The 20,901-nt window shown below is 37.6% G+C and overlaps 7 protein-coding genes across 11 annotated transcripts; 3 read left to right on the top strand and 4 right to left on the bottom strand.

Annotated features, from left to right (window-relative positions):
• Window positions 1–45: 45 nt before the first annotated feature.
• LOC18014913 (protein WHAT'S THIS FACTOR 1 homolog) lies at window positions 46–2,022 on the bottom strand. Its single transcript, XM_024154040.1, has 2 exons — window positions 1,906–2,022; window positions 46–1,812 (listed from the first exon to the last, which is right to left on the bottom strand). The coding sequence occupies exon 2, from the start codon at window positions 1,794–1,796 to the stop codon at window positions 204–206; it is 1,593 nt and encodes a 530-aa protein (XP_024009808.1). The 5' UTR covers window positions 1,797–1,812; window positions 1,906–2,022; the 3' UTR covers window positions 46–203.
• An 88-nt stretch (window positions 2,023–2,110) lies between these two features.
• LOC18014912 (chitinase domain-containing protein 1) lies at window positions 2,111–4,371 on the top strand. Of its 4 annotated transcripts, none has more exons than XM_024154237.1 (8): window positions 2,111–2,477; window positions 2,579–2,652; window positions 2,790–2,870; window positions 2,968–3,052; window positions 3,144–3,241; window positions 3,357–3,444; window positions 3,565–3,913; window positions 4,012–4,371. In XM_024154237.1, exons 1-8 carry the CDS (start codon window positions 2,202–2,204, stop codon window positions 4,260–4,262), a joined length of 1,302 nt encoding a protein of 433 aa, XP_024010005.1. In that variant the 5' UTR covers window positions 2,111–2,201; the 3' UTR covers window positions 4,263–4,371. The 4 variants fall into 4 exon arrangements, with proteins under 4 accessions (XP_024010005.1, XP_006396309.1, XP_024010004.1 ...); XM_006396246.2 differs by having other exon boundaries at window positions 4,006–4,371; XM_024154236.1 differs by having other exon boundaries at window positions 2,965–3,052.
• A 295-nt stretch (window positions 4,372–4,666) lies between these two features.
• LOC18014239 (rhodanese-like domain-containing protein 4, chloroplastic) lies at window positions 4,667–7,220 on the top strand. Its single transcript, XM_006396244.2, has 8 exons — window positions 4,667–5,368; window positions 5,659–5,761; window positions 5,849–5,935; window positions 6,022–6,096; window positions 6,185–6,259; window positions 6,358–6,438; window positions 6,508–6,759; window positions 6,960–7,220. The coding sequence occupies exons 1-8, from the start codon at window positions 4,746–4,748 to the stop codon at window positions 7,005–7,007; spliced, it is 1,344 nt and encodes a 447-aa protein (XP_006396307.1). The 5' UTR covers window positions 4,667–4,745; the 3' UTR covers window positions 7,008–7,220.
• Window positions 7,221–9,983: 2,763 nt separating this feature from the next.
• LOC18014238 (MYB-like transcription factor ETC3) lies at window positions 9,984–10,636 on the top strand. 2 transcript variants are annotated; one of them, XM_024154095.1, is made up of 3 exons: window positions 9,984–10,141; window positions 10,249–10,333; window positions 10,465–10,636. In XM_024154095.1, exons 1-3 carry the CDS (start codon window positions 10,072–10,074, stop codon window positions 10,541–10,543), a joined length of 234 nt encoding a protein of 77 aa, XP_024009863.1. In that variant the 5' UTR covers window positions 9,984–10,071; the 3' UTR covers window positions 10,544–10,636. The 2 variants fall into 2 exon arrangements, with proteins under 2 accessions (XP_024009863.1, XP_006396306.1); XM_006396243.2 differs by having other exon boundaries at window positions 10,246–10,333.
• Window positions 10,637–11,888: 1,252 nt separating this feature from the next.
• On the bottom strand, window positions 11,889–13,963 carry LOC18014237 (UDP-glycosyltransferase 72B1). Its single transcript, XM_006396242.2, has 2 exons — window positions 12,432–13,963; window positions 11,889–12,172 (listed from the first exon to the last, which is right to left on the bottom strand). The coding sequence occupies exons 1-2, from the start codon at window positions 13,861–13,863 to the stop codon at window positions 12,165–12,167; spliced, it is 1,440 nt and encodes a 479-aa protein (XP_006396305.2). The 5' UTR covers window positions 13,864–13,963; the 3' UTR covers window positions 11,889–12,164.
• Window positions 13,964–15,606: 1,643 nt separating this feature from the next.
• Window positions 15,607–17,532, bottom strand: LOC18015169 (protein trichome birefringence-like 26). Its single transcript, XM_006396241.2, has 3 exons — window positions 17,191–17,532; window positions 16,660–16,946; window positions 15,607–16,537 (listed from the first exon to the last, which is right to left on the bottom strand). The coding sequence occupies exons 1-3, from the start codon at window positions 17,414–17,416 to the stop codon at window positions 15,767–15,769; spliced, it is 1,284 nt and encodes a 427-aa protein (XP_006396304.1). The 5' UTR covers window positions 17,417–17,532; the 3' UTR covers window positions 15,607–15,766.
• Window positions 17,533–18,517: 985 nt separating this feature from the next.
• Window positions 18,518–19,759, bottom strand: LOC18015168 (MATH domain and coiled-coil domain-containing protein At2g42460). The gene is made up of 4 exons (XM_006396240.2): window positions 19,662–19,759; window positions 19,382–19,533; window positions 19,078–19,268; window positions 18,518–18,976 (listed from the first exon to the last, which is right to left on the bottom strand). The coding sequence occupies exons 1-4, from the start codon at window positions 19,757–19,759 to the stop codon at window positions 18,518–18,520; spliced, it is 900 nt and encodes a 299-aa protein (XP_006396303.2).
• Between the last annotated feature and the right edge of the window lie 1,142 nt (window positions 19,760–20,901).

Here is a 20,901-nt window from a genome sequence, read left to right as displayed (position 1 = left end):
GGACTCAAAACGCAGCGTTTTTGTGTTATAACAAAACACAAATTGAGAAAGATTAATTATCATTCTCAAGTGTTCTTACAACGAAGCAACAACATACATAAACTTGTGAGTTCCCAAGCTAACTTGAGCTATTAGTGTTTCATCTTTAAGAATGATTCATACAAGACAAGTAAACATTTTTGATGGAGCTAATCTGTAATGATCTACCACTTTTCTCTTGGAGTACCATCAGGGAACACAGGAGTAAGTACTTTCTCTTCCTTCTTTCTAGGACTACTTGACTTTCTACTTGAAGGACTCAATCCAATCTTCACGCTACCTTCCCCTTCTTCATCTTCATCATCATCAAAGTTAGGAGGCACATCTTCTTCTTCTTCTTCTCCTTCTTCATCAGTCCAATCACCTTCGTCATCATTGCCACCACCTTCACCTTCCAAGTAACCATCAACATCAGACCATTCTTCATCATCACTTTCTTCCTCCTCCTCAGCCTCTGCATCGCTTCCATCCATCTGTTCGTCTCTTCCATCTTCCTCTCTCTTGGGTCCTTCCCTCCTTGGGAATCTCTGTACAGAAACAAGCGCGCGCATCTTCTCTTTCACAAGAGTTAAAGGATCTTTATCTATCAACTCAGAGTTCCTGTAAGCTTCTCGTAAGAATACCGAATCTCTTTCCCCTTTTAAAGACACGTAGAAGAGATCAGGGTGTCTTATAAGCATTCCTCTTAGTTGCTGCGAAAATCTGAATTCCTCACGGAAATGAGTCAAGTGATCCACCAACGTTCTCTTCTCAGTCGTTAAGCTCAAAAGCTCATGAATAACCCCACAAGCATGTTTCTCTTTCTCTAGTGTTCCCGACCTCAAGTGGGAGAAATCCTTGTAAGGAGATATATAAGGCATGTCACGGAACTGAGATATCTTCCTCGTCTCACTCTTTGAAAGATTGAGACCCCTTGGAAGCTTAACCCTATTGAACTTAGGCGGTCTATCGATAATCAAATTCCTCTCCTCTGATTCTCTAGCCTTATTATCCTCCTCGGATAACTCAGCAGCTGACACTGCAATCTCAGGATCCCAATGAGTCAACTCTAAAGCTGGACCTCTAGGCGTAGGAACCACACGGAAATATTGCGGGTAACGCTGACAAATCGTGTCTCGGAATTCCAAAGGAAGCCCTAAATCAGTCCTCAGATGAGAAATTTTCTCCAATAATATCCGCTTATCGATCGACATCATCACCAATTTCCTCAACTTAACAACTAATACATCTTCAAGCTCATTCTTAATCTTCATTTCCTCGAGGTACAGCCTTTCAGCCTCTGATGTCATCTTGAATCTCAATGAATATGCTCCTTCTTCAACAATCTCAAAGACACCAGGATACTTCCTAAGCAGAGCTATAAACCGACGACGTTTCTTCAGACCCAAATCTCTCCTGTATTTGCCCAGACCCCTAAGAGACATCGTCCTATCGGGCTGACTCACAAGAATCTTCCTAATGTTCAACACTAATTTCAGTTTCTTGTCCCTTTGAACAACGTTATCGAAAGTAAGCTCTTTCCTTCTCTTCACAGCAGCTCTCACAGGCTCAACAACAACACGGGTTTTCTTCGAAGCGCTCCAAAACCCATATTTGTTCCCCAAAATCAAACCTTCCCCCATAAACTGAGACCTCGCAGCTCGAATTGTGGACGTGGGCAAACGGGATTTGACAGAAAGGTAAGGTTTTTCATTGAAAGGTGAGTTGCAGGAGACAAACAAGGGTCTTTGAGCAGAAAGAAGAAGCTTGGGCTCCATCTGTGAGACTCAAAGCCTGTGAATTTCACCAAAGAAATGTTGAAATTCTAAGTAAGAAATAAGAGATTCGAATTCAGAAAATACGTAGAAAAACAAACAAATATCTCACCTTATCTCTTCGGCTCAATCTATTATCAGTTTCTCGTGCTGTTTCCGGTCGCGAAGATTTGGATTGGGGTTTAACGATAAAGTCATAAAACCCTCCTTGTTTTCCAATTTTTTATCTTGAAGCATCTCTGACTCTGATATCTTCTTATAGGTCTCTAACGTAATATTAGACTAGAACAAGGGTATATCCGGAATGTAAACCAAAAACAAATCTCCTCAGTCCTCACACAGCACAAACGACGTCGTTTTCTCTTGGCACCGTTTCTTCACTAGTTTCTTGCCGCCGTGAGAAACTCGATGGCGAGGAGGCGCGAGAGACGTTCATCGGCGACGGAGGATTCGGAACGGCGGAAGAAACGAGACGATTCAAAATCTCATGATGGCCAAGTCGGAGAACCAAACTCAGATCGGAGGCTCATCACCATTTTCGTCGTCTTCTTCATCGTCATTCCCGTCGTTTCGATGATCGTGTACAAAGTCAAATTCGCTCATCGACTCATCCAAACGGAATCATCATCAATACGTCAAAAGGGGATTATTAAAACTGATATTCATTTCCAAGAAATCCTCACTGTGAGTCCAGAGTTTTTTAGTTCAGTGTTTGGGAATCCATTGAAGAAAGCTGAAAACTTTAGGATCACTTTTCATCGTATGAATTTTTTTTGTTTTTTCAGGAACATTCCAAGTCTTCAGATAATTCATCAAATAGGCACTATGATTATCCAGTGTTAGCTTACATTACGCCATGGTAGGTTTCTAGTTTCTTTGGACAGTTTCATGAGATGTGAGATATTGAAAATTTGCAATTTTGCGATTATGTGTATACAATTCGGTGACGCTGAGAGCAGCACGGGATTGGTCTTATATGCTTCAAATGATGTGCAGGAACTCTAAAGGCTATGATATCGCAAAGATATTCAACTCCAAGTTTACACATTTATCACCGGTATGGTACGACCTAAAGAGGTATAAAAATATCCGTTAATGACTTCTTAAGTGCTTGCATTTATCTTCGCGTTTCCAGAAATAGGAAAGTGACATTTTCTTGTTCTGTTTCTAGTAGCCAAGGATCTGGGTTGGTTTTGGAAGGGAGACATAATGCTGATAAGGGATGGATCCAGGAGCTTCGATCGAGAGGAAATGCGATGGTAATTTAACCAACTACACCTGGAACATGCTGATGCTTTAAATTATTTTTCATTCTTTGATGTTCTGAATTTTTTTTATCATATCATGTAGATATTACCAAGAGTTGTTCTAGAAGCAATTCCTGGGGAGCTGCTTAGGAAAAAGAAACTAAGGAAGAAAGCTATTGACCTTATTGTCGCAGAATGCAAGTAAGGGTTTGCCTAAATCTTGTAAAAGTTCATGCTCTGGAAATGTTGAAAGTTTTCTCAAAGAGCTTGTTAATTTTGACACTCCATTGTCATCAATTTTTGCCTGGAACTCTAGGGAAATGGAATATGATGGTGTCGTGCTAGAGTCTTGGTCAAGATGGGCAGCTTATGGCGTTCTGCATGACCCGGAGATGCGGAAAATGGTATTATGTCTTGTAGTCATCCTTTGGTCTGTAAATTTAATTTGTGTGTGTAACAAGAATCAAATCTCATGGTCACAAGCCTGTAACCTTACATGGGGTTTGTATATTCACTCTTTCTAGTCACTGCAATTCGTAAAACAACTTGGAGACGCCCTTCACTCCACGAGCTCACCAAGAAATGAGCATATGCAGTTCATGTATGTCATTGGTCCACCTCGTTCAGAGAAGCTCCAAATGTACGATTTTGGGCCAGAAGATCTTCAGTTCTTGAAAGATTCAGTTGATGGGTTCTCTCTTATGACCTATGATTTCTCAAATTCCCAGAACCCTGGCCCTAATGCTCCTCTCAAGTGGATAGATCTCACCCTCAAGCTCCTACTTGGTTCATCCGACAACATAGATTCAAACCTGGCCAGAAAAGTTCTTCTTGGTCTCAACTTTTACGGCAACGATTTCTCAATCTCTGGAGGTATATGAATTATCCAAGCTTAATTAAGTCGCTTGTTCTCTTCCCGCCTTTTTCCAAAATTAACTGAATAAAACTGTTTTCTTTTGAGCAAGATTCAGGAGGCGGAGGAGCAATCACCGGAAGGGATTACCTCGCATTACTCCAGAAACACAAGCCAACTTTTCATTGGGATAAAGAGAGCGGCGAGCATCTTTTCATGTATAGAGATGATAAGAACATCAAGCATGCTGTTTTCTATCCTACATTGATGTCAATCCTTCTACGGCTTGAGAATGCTCGTCTCTGGGGTATCGGCATTTCCATCTGGGAGATCGGACAAGGTTTAGATTATTTCTTTGAGCTATTGTAAATTTATTACATTTGAATCCTCTTCTGCGATCACTTAATGTTTGAGTTCGTCTTCTTTGTTAACTTAAAACAACTGCTGAGAAATGGCACGGAAGCTCTGTAAACTACTAGTCTCTGTTTCTCTGTGTTCTGGGATAAATGGCGTTTTTGTAAATATATCTAGAGGCTTCTATAGAAGCAAGTATCTTTTCAATATTCTGTGGCCAAAGAATTGACATGCAATTTTGGGACTAAAGTCAAGTCAGTATACTCCTACACCAAGACATGATCAAGAGACATCTCATCCGAAAATGCCACGTGTCAAGCAAGCGGTGGCTAGGATTGATTACACAGTCCACGTCAGCTTACCAGAAACAGCTTCAGGCTTGTCCTCACAGTTTTTTTCCACTTCTTCTTCTTCTTCTTCTTCTTCTTCTTCTTTAGCTTTGATGATACGGAGAGGACAATTGTTGGTGTAGAAGGAGTGAGAGATAGAGAGGAAGCCATGGAAGCTCTGAAAACTGCTAGCTTCTGCCCTATGTCGGTTCTATCCGAGAAGAGATCCGAACCACGAAAGCCCTTTTCGCTCCCTAAGCTCTTTACGCCGAAATCACCGAAACCAATCTCCCATGAAAGCTTTTTCAGGAGCTTCAATGGCGGATTAGCTCTTCTAACCTCTGTTTTAAGCAGTGCAACAGCTCCTGCAAAATCCCTGACGTACGAGGAAGCTCTGCAACAATCTATGACCTCTCCTTCATCTTTTGATTCAGACGGCTTTATCGACGGGATATCAAGTTTCGTCACGGACAATCCTCTTGTTATTGCCGGTGGATTTGCTGCATTTGCTGTTCCATTTGTTCTGTCCCAGGTTCTGAACAAAAAGCCCAAATCTTTCGGAGTTGAGTCTGCTAAGAATGCGTATGCCAAGTTGGGAACTGATGAAAATGCTCAATTGCTTGACATAAGAGCCTCTGCTGATTTCAGACAAGTGGGCACTCCTAATATTAAGGGTTTAGGTAAAAAAACGGTTTCTACTGTTTATAACGGAGAAGACAAGCCTGGTTTCTTGAAAAAGCTTTCCTTGAAGTTTAAAGATCCTGAGAATACCACATTGTTCATTCTGGACAAGTAAGGCTCTCGGAATCTAATAGTTTCTCTCTTCTTCTTTTTTGGATGAAAGTTACAAGTATTGAGAGGCTTACTGCTACATTGAATCTTTATAGCTTCTTAGATTGTTTGATCACTGAATTATAGTTGCAGCATTACTTGATGCAAACCGAGTAGCGATGATCATAAGTGTTATTTGTACATCAGATACAGTGTTGCAGCTGGAGAGAACTTGAGAAGCATTTAGATTTGACACATTGTTTTCATTATAACTAGTTTAATAGAGTCTAATTCTTTGAATGGAAAGCCAGGTTTGATGGAAACTCCGAGCTTGTTGCTGAATTGGTGGCCCTTAATGGATTCAAATCTGCTTACGCCATAAAAGATGGAGTGGAGGGACCTAGAGGCTGGTTGGTGGGTGTTCCCCTTCCACCTTTCCCACAATGCTTGCTTGTTAAAGTGTTTTTGGTTTGATTTATTCACAAATGTGAATTTTTGCAGAATAGCGGTTTGCCTTGGATAGAGCCAAAGAAGAATCTCAGTCTTGATTTGAGCAGTTTGACGGATAGTATCAGCGGTGTGTTTGGTGTGAGTATCCAAATTTTACATTCATTATTAAGTTTCCGTTACATTACTGGAAATGGTTTTAAAAGAGGAGAAACATAAATGTACAGGAGAGTTCTGATGGTGTCTCTGTTGCTCTTGGAGTAGCTGCTGCTGCTGGATTAAGTGTTTTTGCATTTACAGAGGTCGGTTTTTCGGTTTTTATCTCTCTTTCTCCATCTTTTTGTCTCCAGAAAATGCCGGTAGTAAAGTCTTATCTCTGTCATCATCCAGATTGAAACCATACTTCAACTACTAGGTTCGGCTGCACTTGTTCAGCTTGCAGGCAAGAAGCTTCTATTTGCTGAGGTAAGTTCTTCACATCTCTTCTTTCTCCAAGATTCGGGGTTTGAACTTTTTCTCGGAGTTGGTAATGTGTTGATGGTTCTTCTATATGTCGACTACAGGACCGAAAGCAAACCCTGAAACAAGTGGATGAGTTCTTGAACACAAAGGTTGCCCCTAAAGAACTTGTTGATGAATTAAAGGTAACTAATTTTAGATATCTCCACTAGTTATGAAACCCTTTCTATAGATAATTCAACATTGAGTAACAGGAAATAGGAAAGGCTCTTCTTCCTCCATCAACAAGCAGCAAAGCTCTTCCCGCACCAGCAACTGTAACACCAGAAGCAGCAGCTACAACCACCACCGTCGATAAACAAGAACCTGAGCCAGAGACGAAACCAGAGCCAGAGCCAGAGCCAGTGCCAGAGATCAAAGCCGCCACTGCACAAGTAATCTCAGAACCTACCAAAACAGAAGCGAAACCAAAATCTTATTCAAGACCTCTCTCTCCATATGCATCGGTGATGTTTCTACATTCTCCTGAAACCACTTTTACATTAACATTAAGAGGCTCGTTTTGGTGGAAAAAGGAAATTACTTTTGTAAGCGGATTGTAGTTATAATTAGGATATCCGTTGATCCTTGAAGAAGTATCTTTTTTGAATTCACTAGTTCTCACATGAGTTATTGTAATCTGATGTATTACTTCATTGTTTTGCAGTACCCTGACTTGAAGCCTCCAACATCTCCGACACCATCGCAGCCCTAAATAAAAGCAGCCTCCTTGGAACTTGTTCTGGTTTTGCCTCCTGCAAAATATTGCTCGAATCTTAGAGACTTCTTCTTTTTCTGTTTTCTTTTTACTTCGTTTTCTGTTTTCTTTTTACCTTCGAGAACTTAGATGCTACCTTCTGTTGAATCTGAGATATGTGTACTCTGTTTTTTCCCCTCCTTTATACCGCCATTGACGCTGTGCTTCAAACTTGAAAGTTAAAAAAAAAAACGTTGACCAAGAAAAAGTCAAAGATATGATTTTGCGCTAATTATTACGGATAAGGGCCGGCCTATATTTTAGGCCTGGTAGAGTTCAATAAGGGTCTTCTTCCGCTTTTGCTATAGAGGAATTTCCAACTACAGAGTACATAATAACCAATAGACTTTCATGGCAGCTGAATTTATTTGAATTTTTTAGGCTTCTGTACTGTTTTCAGCACAGGTTATGTCTGAATATTTAAGCAGTACATATTTATTACAACAACATACTCCAATAGTTACATTTCACAGCAACCATGAGCTGATATTCCATCTTCTTTAAGTAATTAATCATTGAAGTTGCACAAAGATTGATAGCTTACACCATTCCCTTTTTCTTATTAATTAATTGACATTTTTAGTTCATTTGTGCAATCCTCTGCACAATCCACACAAATTGTGTTAAGTAACTACAAAAAAAAAAAAAAAAAAAAAACATTTCAGGCACACTTACTAATGAGTAATGACTAAACTGTCTTTCTTGTTTATGCATAACTCTGAAATAAGTACAGTACCTTGAAATTATTTAAATCAAATAAAAACCATGGTCCTTCAAAATTATCCAAAATGAGTTTTCCAAGTTCCCAAGGGTGGATCAAAGAGGTAACTAAATGTAAAAGGTATTTCGATATCAGACAACTAACTGACCACTGAAAATAAGATCCCTATGGATTTTCTTCACCCAATATGTGTAGTAAAAGGTTGTAAAGTTAGCTAACCATGATATTGCAGTAAGCTGATCTTGGAAAAAGAAAATGCTTTCTATTAAAATGGTGTTGCTAATTCCTTGAAATTGATTGTTGTTCATAGGAGAAGTCCCTTATTTATTTTTGTTCAGAGACAGAAGTGGGTTATAAATTATAACTTCAGTATGTTTCGTAAGCTAAAGCTTCTCATATAAGCTTGAAGTTACACATGATGCTGGAAATTAACCAAATCTTGTGATGATCAGATGGATTAAGGATATAGAGGTTTTATTAGACAAATTAAAGTTATGGAGAAGATTTTGCAAATATCTTGAAATTACAGGAGCTTTGTTGAACGTTTCACTTTCTCTCTCTTTTATAGTCTGGATTCCCTTTACCAAAAGGTTAAAAGGCTTAGTGAAAAGTTTGATATATACTTAGCATAAACCTGTCCAGAATCATTGTTTTCTTTATAAAATGCTTGTCTTTTTTTTTTACTTAGCATAAACCTGTCCAGAATCATTGTTTTCTTTATAAAATGCTTGTCTAGCTAGTTGAATAAAACGTATATCCGATTATCTAGACATTTAACTAAATGTTTAACCTGACTATTATATAATTGAAAGGCCTAGCTTGTTAATTTATTGTTTGACTGATTAAGCAATGGTTCGCTTAAAAAAATCAATCAAACAGTCAACTTACCTTACGTTTAGTTATTTGCCAAAATTGTATAGGTCACTTAATTCTTTACATTACATTAGTTGTTAAAATTGTTCAATAAATTGGACGTTTAATTGCTGCAGACATAAGTGCATAACCATTAATAAAAGAAGAATTTACATAATTTGAAATTATAATCCCCCCCAGTCCTGTGAGGCTGTGACCATGGAATTGAGATAGGTTCATCACCACAAGTAAATGAATGTCAGTACAAAACATGAAATTGGGTTGGATTGGATACTTTGTCTTGAATCATGCAAAAATGGTCCTAAATGGGCTTTAAGCCAACAAAGAGAAAGGAAAAGGTGGTCCTAATATCAATCCACGTGTCTTGTGTTCGTTACAACTGCTTTTTTGGTTCAGTTTTTTTTTTCAACACAATTATATAACCACCTTTTTTAATATGTCGTTACATAAAATTAAAATGAGAATGACCTGTTGACAAAAAAAAAAATAAAATGAGAATGACCTATACTATTTATATAGCATACATATATGATAAATTTACGAGTACACGAATGGGATAAAAAAGGAATATCCCCAGGGCAAAATTTTATTTAATTTCCTTCCTAGCAAACTTTCAACTTCACTGTGTTCAGTGCTAAGTGCTAACAACACAATATATTCTCAAATCATATATATATATATATATATATATATAATATATAAATTCTCAAATCATATATATCATGGATTTCAGAAAAGAAAACGTTGCATTATCAGAAGTTTAACGATTTTTTGTTTTGGTTTCAAAGAACAATAAGGGATGCATTGGATTTTTTTTCTCAATTAATTTAGATCATTCGTTTGATTTAAAGATCGATATACCTGGATGCTATCACAGTCTCTTAGATCACAGTGTTATTGGAGTATTACTTTTTTATTAGTTGATATCTTTATTTAATAAACAGAACTGATAAATATCAATTTGAATCATTTAAAAACTATTTTCTTAAGAATTCTACTTTGAAAATACAAAACTATATACTATATTTGTTGATGTCAAAAAAAAAAAACTATATTTGTTGTAAATTTTAAAGCATTTACTATAATATGGGTGAGTATAAATGGTTGATTACTAATGATCTTAATTAACGGGCAGGAATCAATTTAGTAAACTTGAGTCAATGAAGTCGTGTGTACATGTGGTTTTTATTGATTGAAGTATACGAGCGAGAATGATTTGATTAATGAAAACAAAACCAAATTAGTAAATTAAGAAACCGACCAAACTCGTTGGTTACTTGATTGAGTTGCTATAAATAGAGAGGATGATTCGTGTGCTTCCTCTCAAAAGACGACCACTCTCTCTCTCTCTCTCTTACTTATTTCTTCTTCAGTTTTTCTCTCTCTCGAGTCATTCACGTCCATAACGTCAATACGGGGCCGTTTGATATGGATAAGCATCTCAGGACGAAGCAACCCAAGACCGACCCAATTCTTGCAGCTTCTTCTTCGACTGAAGGTACGTAAGCTGACACATATAAACGCCGTCGTTTACTGGAAAAATAAAACTTTTTTATATTTATTTTGAGAAATGTGAATTTTTTGGTGATGACAACGGAACAGAAGTGAGTAGCCTAGAGTGGGAAGCAGTGAACATGAATCAAGAAGAAGAAGATTTGGTCTGTAGAATGCATAAGCTTGTCGGTGACAGGTTTGAACCTCTTTAATTTAATTAATTTAATAGTTACTTATTACCGATTACAATTTCGACTTTACTTTGAATATAGCTTATTGAACATTAAAAGTTTAATTTGTGTTTTTTCCTAAATTTGATATTGAAAGGTGGGAACTGATAGCTGGGAGGATCCCAGGCAGAACGGCAGAAGAAATTGAGAGGTTTTGGGTCATGAAGAATAATTGAATATCTCTGAAGTTTTACTGATTATTTTCATTTACCAACTTTGTAATAAGAAACTTTCTTAAGATAATCAACAATCTCTAGAACCACCATTTACAGTAGTAGTGTGCTAAGACTATTTGGGCCTTCCAAGATAAGAAAGGGCCATAATAACAAATAAGGCCGAGGGTAACCCGTAGGCCCAAACTAAACATTTACTATTTTATTTTATTAATGTGACGAGATAAAGTTGTGATACAAATATATGAATAGGTCAAAGATGTGTTGGTGTAGGAAGAAAATAGAAGTAATAGTATTAACTTTTTCTTGACAAAAAAAAGTTGTATACTATTCATTCTAGAAGGAAAGTAGCAGAAATGGGTATTTCCACCACTGCTTAAAAACATTTTGACACGTTGAAAATAGCAAATAACCTACTTCAAAACAAAAGTGGAGGTCGTTCTACAAGTCATAAAACGACATGCTGTCTTCAGGTCCCACTCATGTATTATTTTTTGTAGTTTAACGCTATTTCACCTACTCCACACACGCAGTCACACACACACTTACTAGTTATTACCTTCTTCGTCCATTTCTGAGTTTTTATCTCCTGAGAGTTGAGAGTTTCATCAGTTAACGCTAAAGACGTATTTAAAATCGTAAAGCATATCCTATTACCAAGCAAACAAATGGTTGAAATAGATAGTTGACTGATGAGTGATGACTGACGAGAATATGAGATTTAATTAGTATTGAAGCTAAGGGTTATTTGTCAGACCATCTAAAACCCATATATATATTTCATACCAAAATATATATATCTTAATATTATCACCTCTTTTTATAATAGTAAAAAAAAATATTCCCTTCTTACTCTATGTCACAAAAATTCGGAATCATCATATAACCATCCACTTCAAATTTCAACCAAAACGTCTACTACAAATTCAACCAAATGGACTACAAAAAGTTTTAATTGTTAAAAGACTTTCTACAAATTACATTTTTCTTAGATATTATTAACTTCGCCATCTTTTTCTAAGCGGATCTTCATTACATTGTACCATGCATCTAAAACTTAGTTACCAATAAATCAAAAGCCAGAATCATTCACAAATAAAAGTTGATGACATGCACAAAAGCAGCACAGAAAAATGTACTTAACAATTCATTCACAAACACAATTACGCGTATCACACCATTTCATTATACAAATCATCATATTAATTATATGCCATTTTCCCTCTAACTCTCTTTGGTAGGCTTTCCACTTTAACGCCACACGACTAAGTGCCTTGTAAAAAACCCATCATCATTCAGCTCCTTCTTTCATTTCTGTCATATTATTCTTCATAATTTTTTTTTTTCACTTTCCATTAATTAGTACCTTAGCCACTTTAAGTATCTCTTCTCTTCTCTTCTCCTCTCCTCCCATCCTACGCACAAACCATATAACTTCGACTAACAAAACCGCTTGCACAACAAATTTTGGTCATATGAGTGAAACACCATTTAATATACCTTTTAGAGTTGCAATGGAATCTATATAAAGATATCACAAATTTAAACCATCATGTGGATGGTGCTAAAACTTTGGTTTATGGAGTTTGAGAAAGGATCATAAAGCATCTGCCTTCAGTCAGCTCTAAGAATCTGGATGATGAAAAAGCTAATATATAAGTCAATTACGAATTAAAATATGAAGTATCAACAATTTGACTCGAACTAACCTTATCACACAAATAAACAGTTTTAAACACTTAGTTAACAATTTCAAAAACAAAAGATTATTTACAAATAGAAGTTGACCCAAAGCAACAAAGAGAAGTATAACATTCATACACAGACACAATTGCACATTTCCCACCATATTTCTTTAAATACAGATCAAACATAAATATTCAGTGCTTGCCATTTTGCTCTAACTCTTTTTGGTGGGCTTTCCACTTCAAAACCACAAGATTAAGTGCTTTTGTAGAAGACCCATCATCCTTCAACGCCCTACTAGCTCCTTCCTTCATTTCTTTCATCTTATTCCTCACACCTTTACCTTCTTCACCTTCCATCAATCCTTTCACCACTCTAGCAACCTCTTCTTTTCCCACTATCCCATCTTCCCTTGCACGAACCTTAAGCGCCACATGGATATCTTCAGTCAACAAAACCGCATTCATCTTCTGCTCAGCGTACAATGGCCATGCTATGAGTGGAACACCACTTACGATACTTTCTAGAGTGGAATTCCATCCACAATGAGTCAAGAACCCTCCAGTGGATGGATGTGCTAGGATTTGAGCTTGTGGAGCCCATGAAGGGATCACAAAACCTCTACCTTTGGTATGCTCTAAGAACCCGGGTGGTAGAAAGGTTAATGGATCGTTTTGGCTATGCGAATCGAAATACGAAGCATTAGCGATCCCACTTGGAGTTCGTATGACCCAAAGAAACCGTTGCTCGCTGTCCGCAAGACCAAGAGCAAGCTCATTGAACTGCTCACATGTGAGTGTACCGCCACTACCGAATGACACATACAAAACCGAACCGATCGGTTGGTTATCCAACCATTTTAAACATTCGGACTCTTCCACCCCGTTACTCTCTTGCTTGCCAATGTTCACCAACGGTCCAACCGGATAAACAGGTGGTTTATCAAGACCCGGTTCTTGCAAGGCCTTTAAAGCATTTGGCTCTAGCTCGAGGAAGCTATTCACAAGAATCCCTTCTGCTTCTTTGTACCTCTTGGTGTTGTGAAGAAGCCATTTGTATGCGTCGTTTTTCCGGTCTTGGGCCGGGTCAAGCAAATCTTTCCCGGAAACGGGTACACATCCAGGGATCATAACCGGTTCGGTTAATTCCGTGAACTCACACGACACCGTTTCGTCAAGTTTAGGCAAGTGGAGAAAAAACGACAAGACGTTGGCCGTTGATGGGTAGAAAATATACGGCGACACGTGGAACTCGACGGCGACGTCGAAAGCGTCCGTACCGAATAGATCAACGAAGAGGGCCGTCGGCAAACGACCTTCCGCCGCGAACGAGTCGAAGACTCGTCGGAGCTCCGGGTTCGAACGACTCACGGTGAGCGAAATCCGAGTTTCGATGCGAGTCGTTTGAGGGAGATCGGTGAGATCGGCGGGAGGGAGAAAGACGGAGGAGATTGAAGAAGGGAGAGATTCGAGGACAGTTCTTTGAGCTTTTGACGGTGGACCTTCGCCGACGACGAGAAATGTTACGGTGAAGCCGTGGCGGTGGACGAGTCGTTTAGCGAACTGGACGAGTGGGATGAGGTGACCCATTCCCGGACTTGGAATGATCGCAACGTGAGGCGCTTTTTGTTCCTCCATTGATGCAAAGCTTCAAGAATATATCTTTTTTTTTTTCTTTTTAGTAGGTTTTTGATTGCTGAACTTTTCTCTTCTTTTTTTTTTTGTAATTTATGAGGTATTGAGTAATGGCTTTATATAGAGAGTTCGTGTGTGTGTGTAACATTAACACGGGAAAATAGTTTTTTATTCTATTTTTTATATTTAGCGTTTGTAGAATGTTCGTTGTTGTGACCATGATCTAATTTAAACTAATAGATCATTTTAAGGAAAAAAGATAATTCACAAATTGTGATTTTAAAATATATATGTAGATATTCCACCCATGATTCTAGAAATTTTTCGTAATTTAAGTGAAAACATTGTTAGTAAGTGATATCAAAAATGGGATTGGTTTTATACGCATCATAATGATATAGTATTATCTGTTCAATTATTGAAGAGGGGGTTGGGAAATTGTTGAAAATCAGTGAGGACCAGCCTTTTTTGATTGTGGGTCAAAAAACTTGTGCGTGTGAAATGTCCTGAGCGCACGTGCGAATGTGATGACATGCAAACGTAATGCTTCTGCAATGATTTTGTTTTATATTTTTCTCCACAAAATAATGGTTTTTATTTTTCTCTCGTTATTTTTTTTACACAGCCTTTTTTTAAAAACATCCTAAAATTTACAAGGAAATTACTCACGGCCGTCACTATTTTCTTTTTTGTTCAGTCTATTCTATACAAAATTTAAATTGACTTCTAAAAATATTTTGGGACATCATGGCGACGATAGAAAGGTATATAATCATTCAGCGATAGATTAGACTTTAGCATTTGTTTGAGTGAAAAAGGTGAAAGTGGGAATTATCTCAAAGCCCATAATTATTGTAATGATTTACTAATGGAATATGTCCCGCCAAAGTCCAAACCATAATGAACACAAAAGCCTATAAATCATTATTTGTGGACGATGATACTTTATATATTTATTTACCTCTTTGTCAATACGACTTGTGCAATTGTGCATCAACAATTTATGGTGAATAGCATCGGTATTTGCCAAGTTTATTATAACCACATAAAGAAGAGTGATAAGTATTTGGAATCTAACAATTACTTCTTCTATCTTTTTAAAAAAAGTAAAAACACGTAAATGTTCATGTTGTATAGGTAGCACTAACTCAAAAGAACCAAGTCTATAAAGCTGTCGCATCAGTACAACTTTTAAACAGATATGTTATTTTAATTTCTTACATAAACAATATAATATTTTAATTTTTTTTTTTGACCGAGCTATACAATAATTACATAAATAATACAGTTGTTATAATTTATAAGATACCAAGTGAGGCAAACAAATCTATAGTCAGTATTAAAATCCGAATAAAAACTATTATTGAATTATGCATTGTTTGTTGGTTATCAATTTATCATCTATCTGCCAAAAGATGCGCTCTGAAACCACCGAATGATTGTCGTATGGCATATGTCATTCGTGACGACTGACCACGAACGATCATACTAACTATCTATCTAACAACGGCAAGACAGCGTCGGCTAATGTAGTAGAACGGCACGTTGTTTTCATTACTCTCCATTAGCCTTATAACATAAAACGGCATCGTCTTCTTTGCCCTTTGGACCCCAGAAAGGCCCAATAGTTGTAAATCTTTATATTATTGGCCTTCCACAGGAAACAACGACGTCGTATAAAACGAATATTTATTCACTACGTTACTATCTCTAATTTTTGGTCATCTGGAGTTTACAATATAAACATTGGAACGAACATTCATATTCTATCTCACACGATTTATTATTTGAAGACCATTACAAAAATCTAAAATATACAAGTAGCATATAATACAAACAAGCGGGGAAAATGAATGGCTATAAACCGGAACTAACTACAAACAAACATCGTGGTACATTTACCGGTTCAAATATACCGTTCCCGGTTAAGTATTGTTTCCACCATAACATCATTCCATGAATCAATCGGACCGGGTAAGCACCAATGCAGACAATCATTCTGAACAGAGCTCTTATCCTTAACTCCAGCAAAAGGATTCGGATGCCGGTACGGTCCTGGATGCCCGTCTGGGCGGAGAAGAGACATCGCAGTCGTGTCTAACAGTCTCAAGTTGGAACCTAAACCGAAACCTTTCCCGAACTTCTGAAACACATCAAGCTCGACATCACGCATCACATCGTCAACGGTTTTCAATTTGGCCTCGTCTTCTTGAAACGGCATCGTTCTGTTGCAGTACCCACCAGTGTTCCACTCTCCGTTCTCGAAATGGTCAGGTGTTGTGGTTCGGAACAGAACCACCGGTTTGTGGTTTGAGTTTAGGACAAAGTCACGGAGAAGGTTTAGGGTTTTGCGGTAGGAGTAATCGTAGCCGAGATCGGTTAGGTTGTTTCTACCTTGGCAGTAATGGCAGCCTATGATTGTGTTGTTTTCATGGAAAATTGTTGCTTTGAGGAACCATTTGCCTCCGGAGATAACAACGTAATCGAAATTGGAGTATTGGTCGGTCCATTTGTGGTCGAGCTGGTCGAGGTAAAGCTGGATATCTGAAGTGTCAGATGTTTCGGATTTGACAAGGAAAGGAGACCAAACGACTGAAAGTGTGAAGTTGTGAGAAGGGAATCTCCATATCTTGGATCTGAATTCCTTATCGTGATAGATTTCCACCACTTCTTCTTCCTGCGCCGAATTCAAAGAAAAATCTAACCTTTAAATCCAAGTCCTCTGTTTTCTTGCAGTACAAGGAAACTTTGGTTGATAAAAAATGGAAACTTTCATTGATACAAAATCTTTTGACGGACCTGCGAGAGGATGCAGATGAGAGACTGGACATGGTTACGAGCGATGGAATCGCCAATGAAAGCCCACCATTTGTTCCTCACTGTATCGAGAAACTGAGATGGAGTGAACCTAGGGAGATCACAGCCACGAGGTTTCCATCTCCAGAAGAGATAATTCACATCTGGCCGTCCATTCTTCAGGCAGTTCTGAAAATCTTGAATGTGATGGCAAGAGAGATTTGTGTACAGAGGACCTGATGGATCCGGTATCCACTCTCCAGTGAACAGATCACACTTTGTTGATGAATCTGGCAAAAAAATTGTTCACACAAACATTTCATCAAACACATGGTGAACACAACACTACAACACTAAATTCACTATAACATGAAATTCACTATAACACGAAATTCACTATAACGCAAAATTAGAAGGTTTTTTTTAGATTCCAAAAAGGAAATACCCAAGAAACCCAAAGACTCCATAAATATTCCCATATCCTCTCCAAAATTCGAAATTGAAGAAAAATGAAAACTGCGAAACAAGAATTACCGTTTCCGGGAGCAGATTCCGGCAATTTTGGGGGAATTGGAGAGACGGCGAAACCGGAGATGATGAAATAGTAAGCGAAACCGATTAGGGAAAAGTAAACGAAGAATTTAAGAAAGGTTCGATGGGTTTGAGTAGTAGAGGTGGGAGGAAGAGAAGCGTCTAGGGTTTCCTCATTGCTCGCGCCTATTGGGCTATTGGGCAATAACAAAGTTAATTGCTGTTCCATTGAAGAAGAAGAGAAACAGTAAGTTTTGTTTCGCTGGTTGGTGAAGGCATTGAATGATTTTATACTTAGCCTCGAGAGATAATTAGGTTTGAGATGATATCCGTATATGATCTTTGTGGTCAAGACGAAGGTGATTATGATTTTCTCCTGTCTCTTATTTTTTTATTTTTATTTTTGTTTTCTTTTAGTTTCGCAAAATTAATTTTATATTCTTACCATATACACAACTACACGTCACACAGAATAGTCTATACACATTATAGTGTAATTCACATAAAGTATGGTCCTGATAACTCAATATTAAGTTGGCTCTCATTTCTGCTCTTTTTGATACATCAGGTGAAGGGTTCCGATTAGTGCATGGATGTGTTTTCGGATTTCTAAGTTCTCGTCTCATTTATTTGGTGTGACTAATGTGCTCAAGGATCTTTCTGATCACGTTCTAAGAACTTATAAAGTTTTGCATTTCATTTAGTATATAGATTGTTGGCACTGATCATTTGGCAAAGTTGGCCCTTGTTTTACCAAAAACTATTTTGCCCTTGTGTTTTTAAACTCCTTCTCTATTGTTGTGGATTAAGATTATATAAAATGACTGTCTGCCCAATGCCCATAAAAATAATTAATGGTTAAACGAGATTCGAGAAGGTATAAACATTTTTTAGATTCTGAATGGTCTCCTTGTCTTACAGTTTCTCATTTTTTATTTTTATTTTTTAAATTAGCAATAAGTAAAAGATTTGTTCATTTGTTTATGTGAAGCACATGCATTGCTTTTGGACCTCACGCCTTTTATCTCATATTTGTTTGAATCTCTACTGTCCTTCTTTACAACAATCTCAACCTTTTGATACTTTTGGACAGTAGCTCAGTTTATTCTCCCTTGTGTTTCTCATGGCTAGTCACTAGTTAGTATTTTGTTGTTTCTCTATTTTTGGAAGAAATATATTAAAAAAAAAAAACGAACGGACCTCGAGGCCCGTTTAAAACAAAAATATTTAGAAATTTCATTATGGGACAGTGATTTGTTGATTCCTTATAAATTAAATGAAAAAAAAATATTATTTAAATTAGCAAAGTAGCACCTGCAGAGATCATTCTTTATAATAATGGCTTCGATAATCCATCAAACTCTGCACTAAGGAAACTGTGTTTAGTTTTATTTTTCCTTGCAAACATCAGCAAATCCCCCACTCTTACTTTCCAAGAGTGAACAACACCCTTAAGCCAGTCTCTAGCATCACGAGTAATAGCCTTAGTCCCCTTATTCAGTTCAGCTATCATAATCTTGTTGGACTCACGTTCTTGGATCTCACGTTCTTGGATCTCATCATGCTTTTTCTTTATCCAGTCTAGCGTGATGCCTGCTTCTGCTAGCTCGATCAAATCCCTGAGAATGTTGTTTAGCTCAGTCTGGGATAAGCTATATGGAGGCTTGTTCAGTATCTCGATGAAACTGAGGAGGTCGTTCATGCATGCTGTCTTCACCAAATGCTTTCTTGGTCTGAAACTCCTTGCAATGTCCGGGTGCTTCATGAAAAGCTCGATCACTGAATACACCTGTTAACAAGAGAAGTATGTAATTACGTTAACTAGAGATCAAATCCTAGAAAAGTGTGAATAGAAAACAACAACGAGAAAAAGCATCCCTGTAATCATACCTGAGAAGCAAGAACTTGGACACGACCATCGAATTCTAATTTCTCATTCTCTTCATCAACAACTTCAACTACTTCTACTTGGACTTTTAAGGTGAGTTTATTTTTCTCCAAAACCCCTTTTTCATGAAGCTTCTCGAGAGGCACATAACAACTCCATGCTACTTCCTGAGCGCTGAACAATCGGCGCGGTTCTGCAAGGCAAAACACAGAAAGCTTTATTTAACATATATTTTTTTTTTATAAACAAAAAAAAAAAAAAATCATCAGTAAATTTTTATCTACATGGAAGATAAGTTATAATTACCATCTAATCTGTAGAGCTCTTTGAGTGATTGATTCAACACAACGAATGAAAAAGTAGCTCGTACTTTCCATCCAAGTGGCAATGAATTAGGATTTCCAAGGCAGACGTGCAGATACATTCTGGACTCATCATTAGGAAATACGCTAACGTACCTGAGAAGAATTGAAAAACCCTTTTTTAGTTGTACATCTAATCATATCGACATAAGTTGTTTATTGAATCTACGGGATGAGTCAAGAATCAAAACATATATATATATATATGTACAGTAAATAATTACCATTCGCAGTCGCCGCTTAAGAAGTTTGGTGATGATACCGTGGTTTCCTTCTCCAAGAAGTTATCTATCTCCCACTTAAATTGCTTTTGATCCTCCATATCTCTCCAAAACTTTTCTTTTCGTAGTCTTTTTTTTTTTTTTTTTTGTTTCTGGAGCAGAAGACGACTTTCGTTTATATCTGAAACTTTTTTTCAAAATCCTAATCCAAAAGAAATAAGGAATTTATAAACTTTACAAAATAAAATTGAAAACAAACCATCTCTCTTTTTACCAATGTAACAAGAGCTAGGGTTTCCAATTAGACGGGATATATTGAGACACATGGATTTAGATCATGTCCAACGCAAGGTTTATAGGAGTTCAAACATGGGGTTTATAACATTTTTTGGATTTTATTTAATCAGAGAGGCCCACTTAAGTGTTGAACCCGTTTGGAGAGGTTCTAATATAAGAGTTTACAGAACCCATTTTTGGAGAGGTTCAAGAGCCACGTGGCATCATCGGATTGGTTAAAGAAATTTTTTTTTTAGAGAAAACCTTTTTGGATCGTCTCTTTCCTCGACGACATCGGACCAAATTTCCTTCTTCTGCATCGTCTCTTCCATTTATTCCTAAGTGTCAGCTTTGCGTCGAGCCTATAGATCTCCGACTTCAAGACCTCGTCCAGATTCCAGCCGCCGGTAAGCACTACCAAACTCTGTCCTGCGAGTTGAGTTCCGATCTCCGTCGTGTTCTTTTTGCCCTGGTAGAACGGCATGATGTTGCTAGAGCCGACGCTGATCTCCGTAGTAGCATCTACCTACCTCGATCTGGTACCGATCCGTCGATTAGGGTTTCAGATCGTGAAATTGAGGTCGATTGCGGTTGCCTGCCTCCCATGTGTTCGATCAAATGCCTCTGAAGAAAGTTTCTGTTTGTATAAATGGTTTGAACCCCCATTACGAGTTCAGGGTTGGAAACATAAAACATGGAGAAGTTCTTAACTTTCCAGCTTACAAAAAAATATTTAGAAAAAATTGATTAGAACCTCATTGGGAGGTTCAGAATTGAACATGCTCTTATGGGCCGGCTCTAGGCTATAGCCTATAAAACCAATGGATTTAGGCAACAAATATAATAAAAGGTTTTGGCGCAAAGTTGCATAAAGATACTTTAGTGTAGTGGTCTACGTAGCTTTATCGTTACAGAAGCTGGGTTCGAATCCTAATCTCACGCTTTTTTTTTCCTTTCCTTTTCACAA

This window comes from Eutrema salsugineum, unplaced genomic scaffold (genome assembly GCF_000478725.1).
Source record: "Eutrema salsugineum unplaced genomic scaffold, Eutsalg1_0 scaffold_3, whole genome shotgun sequence".
Lineage (NCBI taxonomy): Eukaryota > Viridiplantae > Streptophyta > Magnoliopsida > Brassicales > Brassicaceae > Eutrema > Eutrema salsugineum.
This window is presented reverse-complemented; position numbering and strand designations above follow the sequence as displayed.

Excerpts from the sequence above, each read along its gene's own strand:
- LOC18014913 (XM_024154040.1), bottom strand. The coding sequence starts at position 1,796 with ATGGAGCCCAAGCTTCTTCTTTCTGCTCAAAGACCCTTGTTTGTCTCC.
- LOC18014912 (XM_024154235.1), top strand. The coding sequence starts at position 2,202 with ATGGCGAGGAGGCGCGAGAGACGTTCATCGGCGACGGAGGATTCGGAA. Across the intron at positions 2,478-2,578 it reads ATTTCCAAGAAATCCTCACT|GAACATTCCAAGTCTTCAGA; the intron begins GTGAGTCCAGAG and ends TTGTTTTTTCAG. Across the intron at positions 2,871-2,964 it reads GTATGGTACGACCTAAAGAG|TAGCCAAGGATCTGGGTTGG; the intron begins GTATAAAAATAT and ends TTCTGTTTCTAG.
- LOC18014239 (XM_006396244.2), top strand. The coding sequence starts at position 4,746 with ATGGAAGCTCTGAAAACTGCTAGCTTCTGCCCTATGTCGGTTCTATCC. Across the intron at positions 5,936-6,021 it reads GTATCAGCGGTGTGTTTGGT|GAGAGTTCTGATGGTGTCTC; the intron begins GTGAGTATCCAA and ends ATAAATGTACAG. Across the intron at positions 6,439-6,507 it reads AACTTGTTGATGAATTAAAG|GAAATAGGAAAGGCTCTTCT; the intron begins GTAACTAATTTT and ends ATTGAGTAACAG.
- LOC18014238 (XM_006396243.2), top strand. The coding sequence starts at position 10,072 with ATGGATAAGCATCTCAGGACGAAGCAACCCAAGACCGACCCAATTCTT. Across the intron at positions 10,142-10,245 it reads AGCTTCTTCTTCGACTGAAG|AAGTGAGTAGCCTAGAGTGG; the intron begins GTACGTAAGCTG and ends ACAACGGAACAG. Across the intron at positions 10,334-10,464 it reads CATAAGCTTGTCGGTGACAG|GTGGGAACTGATAGCTGGGA; the intron begins GTTTGAACCTCT and ends TGATATTGAAAG.
- LOC18014237 (XM_006396242.2), bottom strand. The coding sequence starts at position 13,863 with ATGGAGGAACAAAAAGCGCCTCACGTTGCGATCATTCCAAGTCCGGGA.
- LOC18015169 (XM_006396241.2), bottom strand. The coding sequence starts at position 17,416 with ATGGAACAGCAATTAACTTTGTTATTGCCCAATAGCCCAATAGGCGCG. Across the intron at positions 16,947-17,190 it reads GGAATCTGCTCCCGGAAACG|ATTCATCAACAAAGTGTGAT; the intron begins GTAATTCTTGTT and ends TTTTTTTGCCAG. Across the intron at positions 16,538-16,659 it reads TCATCTGCATCCTCTCGCAG|GAAGAAGAAGTGGTGGAAAT; the intron begins GTCCGTCAAAAG and ends AATTCGGCGCAG.
- LOC18015168 (XM_006396240.2), bottom strand. The coding sequence starts at position 19,759 with ATGGAGGATCAAAAGCAATTTAAGTGGGAGATAGATAACTTCTTGGAG. Across the intron at positions 19,534-19,661 it reads TTAAGCGGCGACTGCGAATG|GTACGTTAGCGTATTTCCTA; the intron begins GTAATTATTTAC and ends AATTCTTCTCAG. Across the intron at positions 18,977-19,077 it reads TCCAAGTTCTTGCTTCTCAG|GTGTATTCAGTGATCGAGCT; the intron begins GTATGATTACAG and ends TCTTGTTAACAG.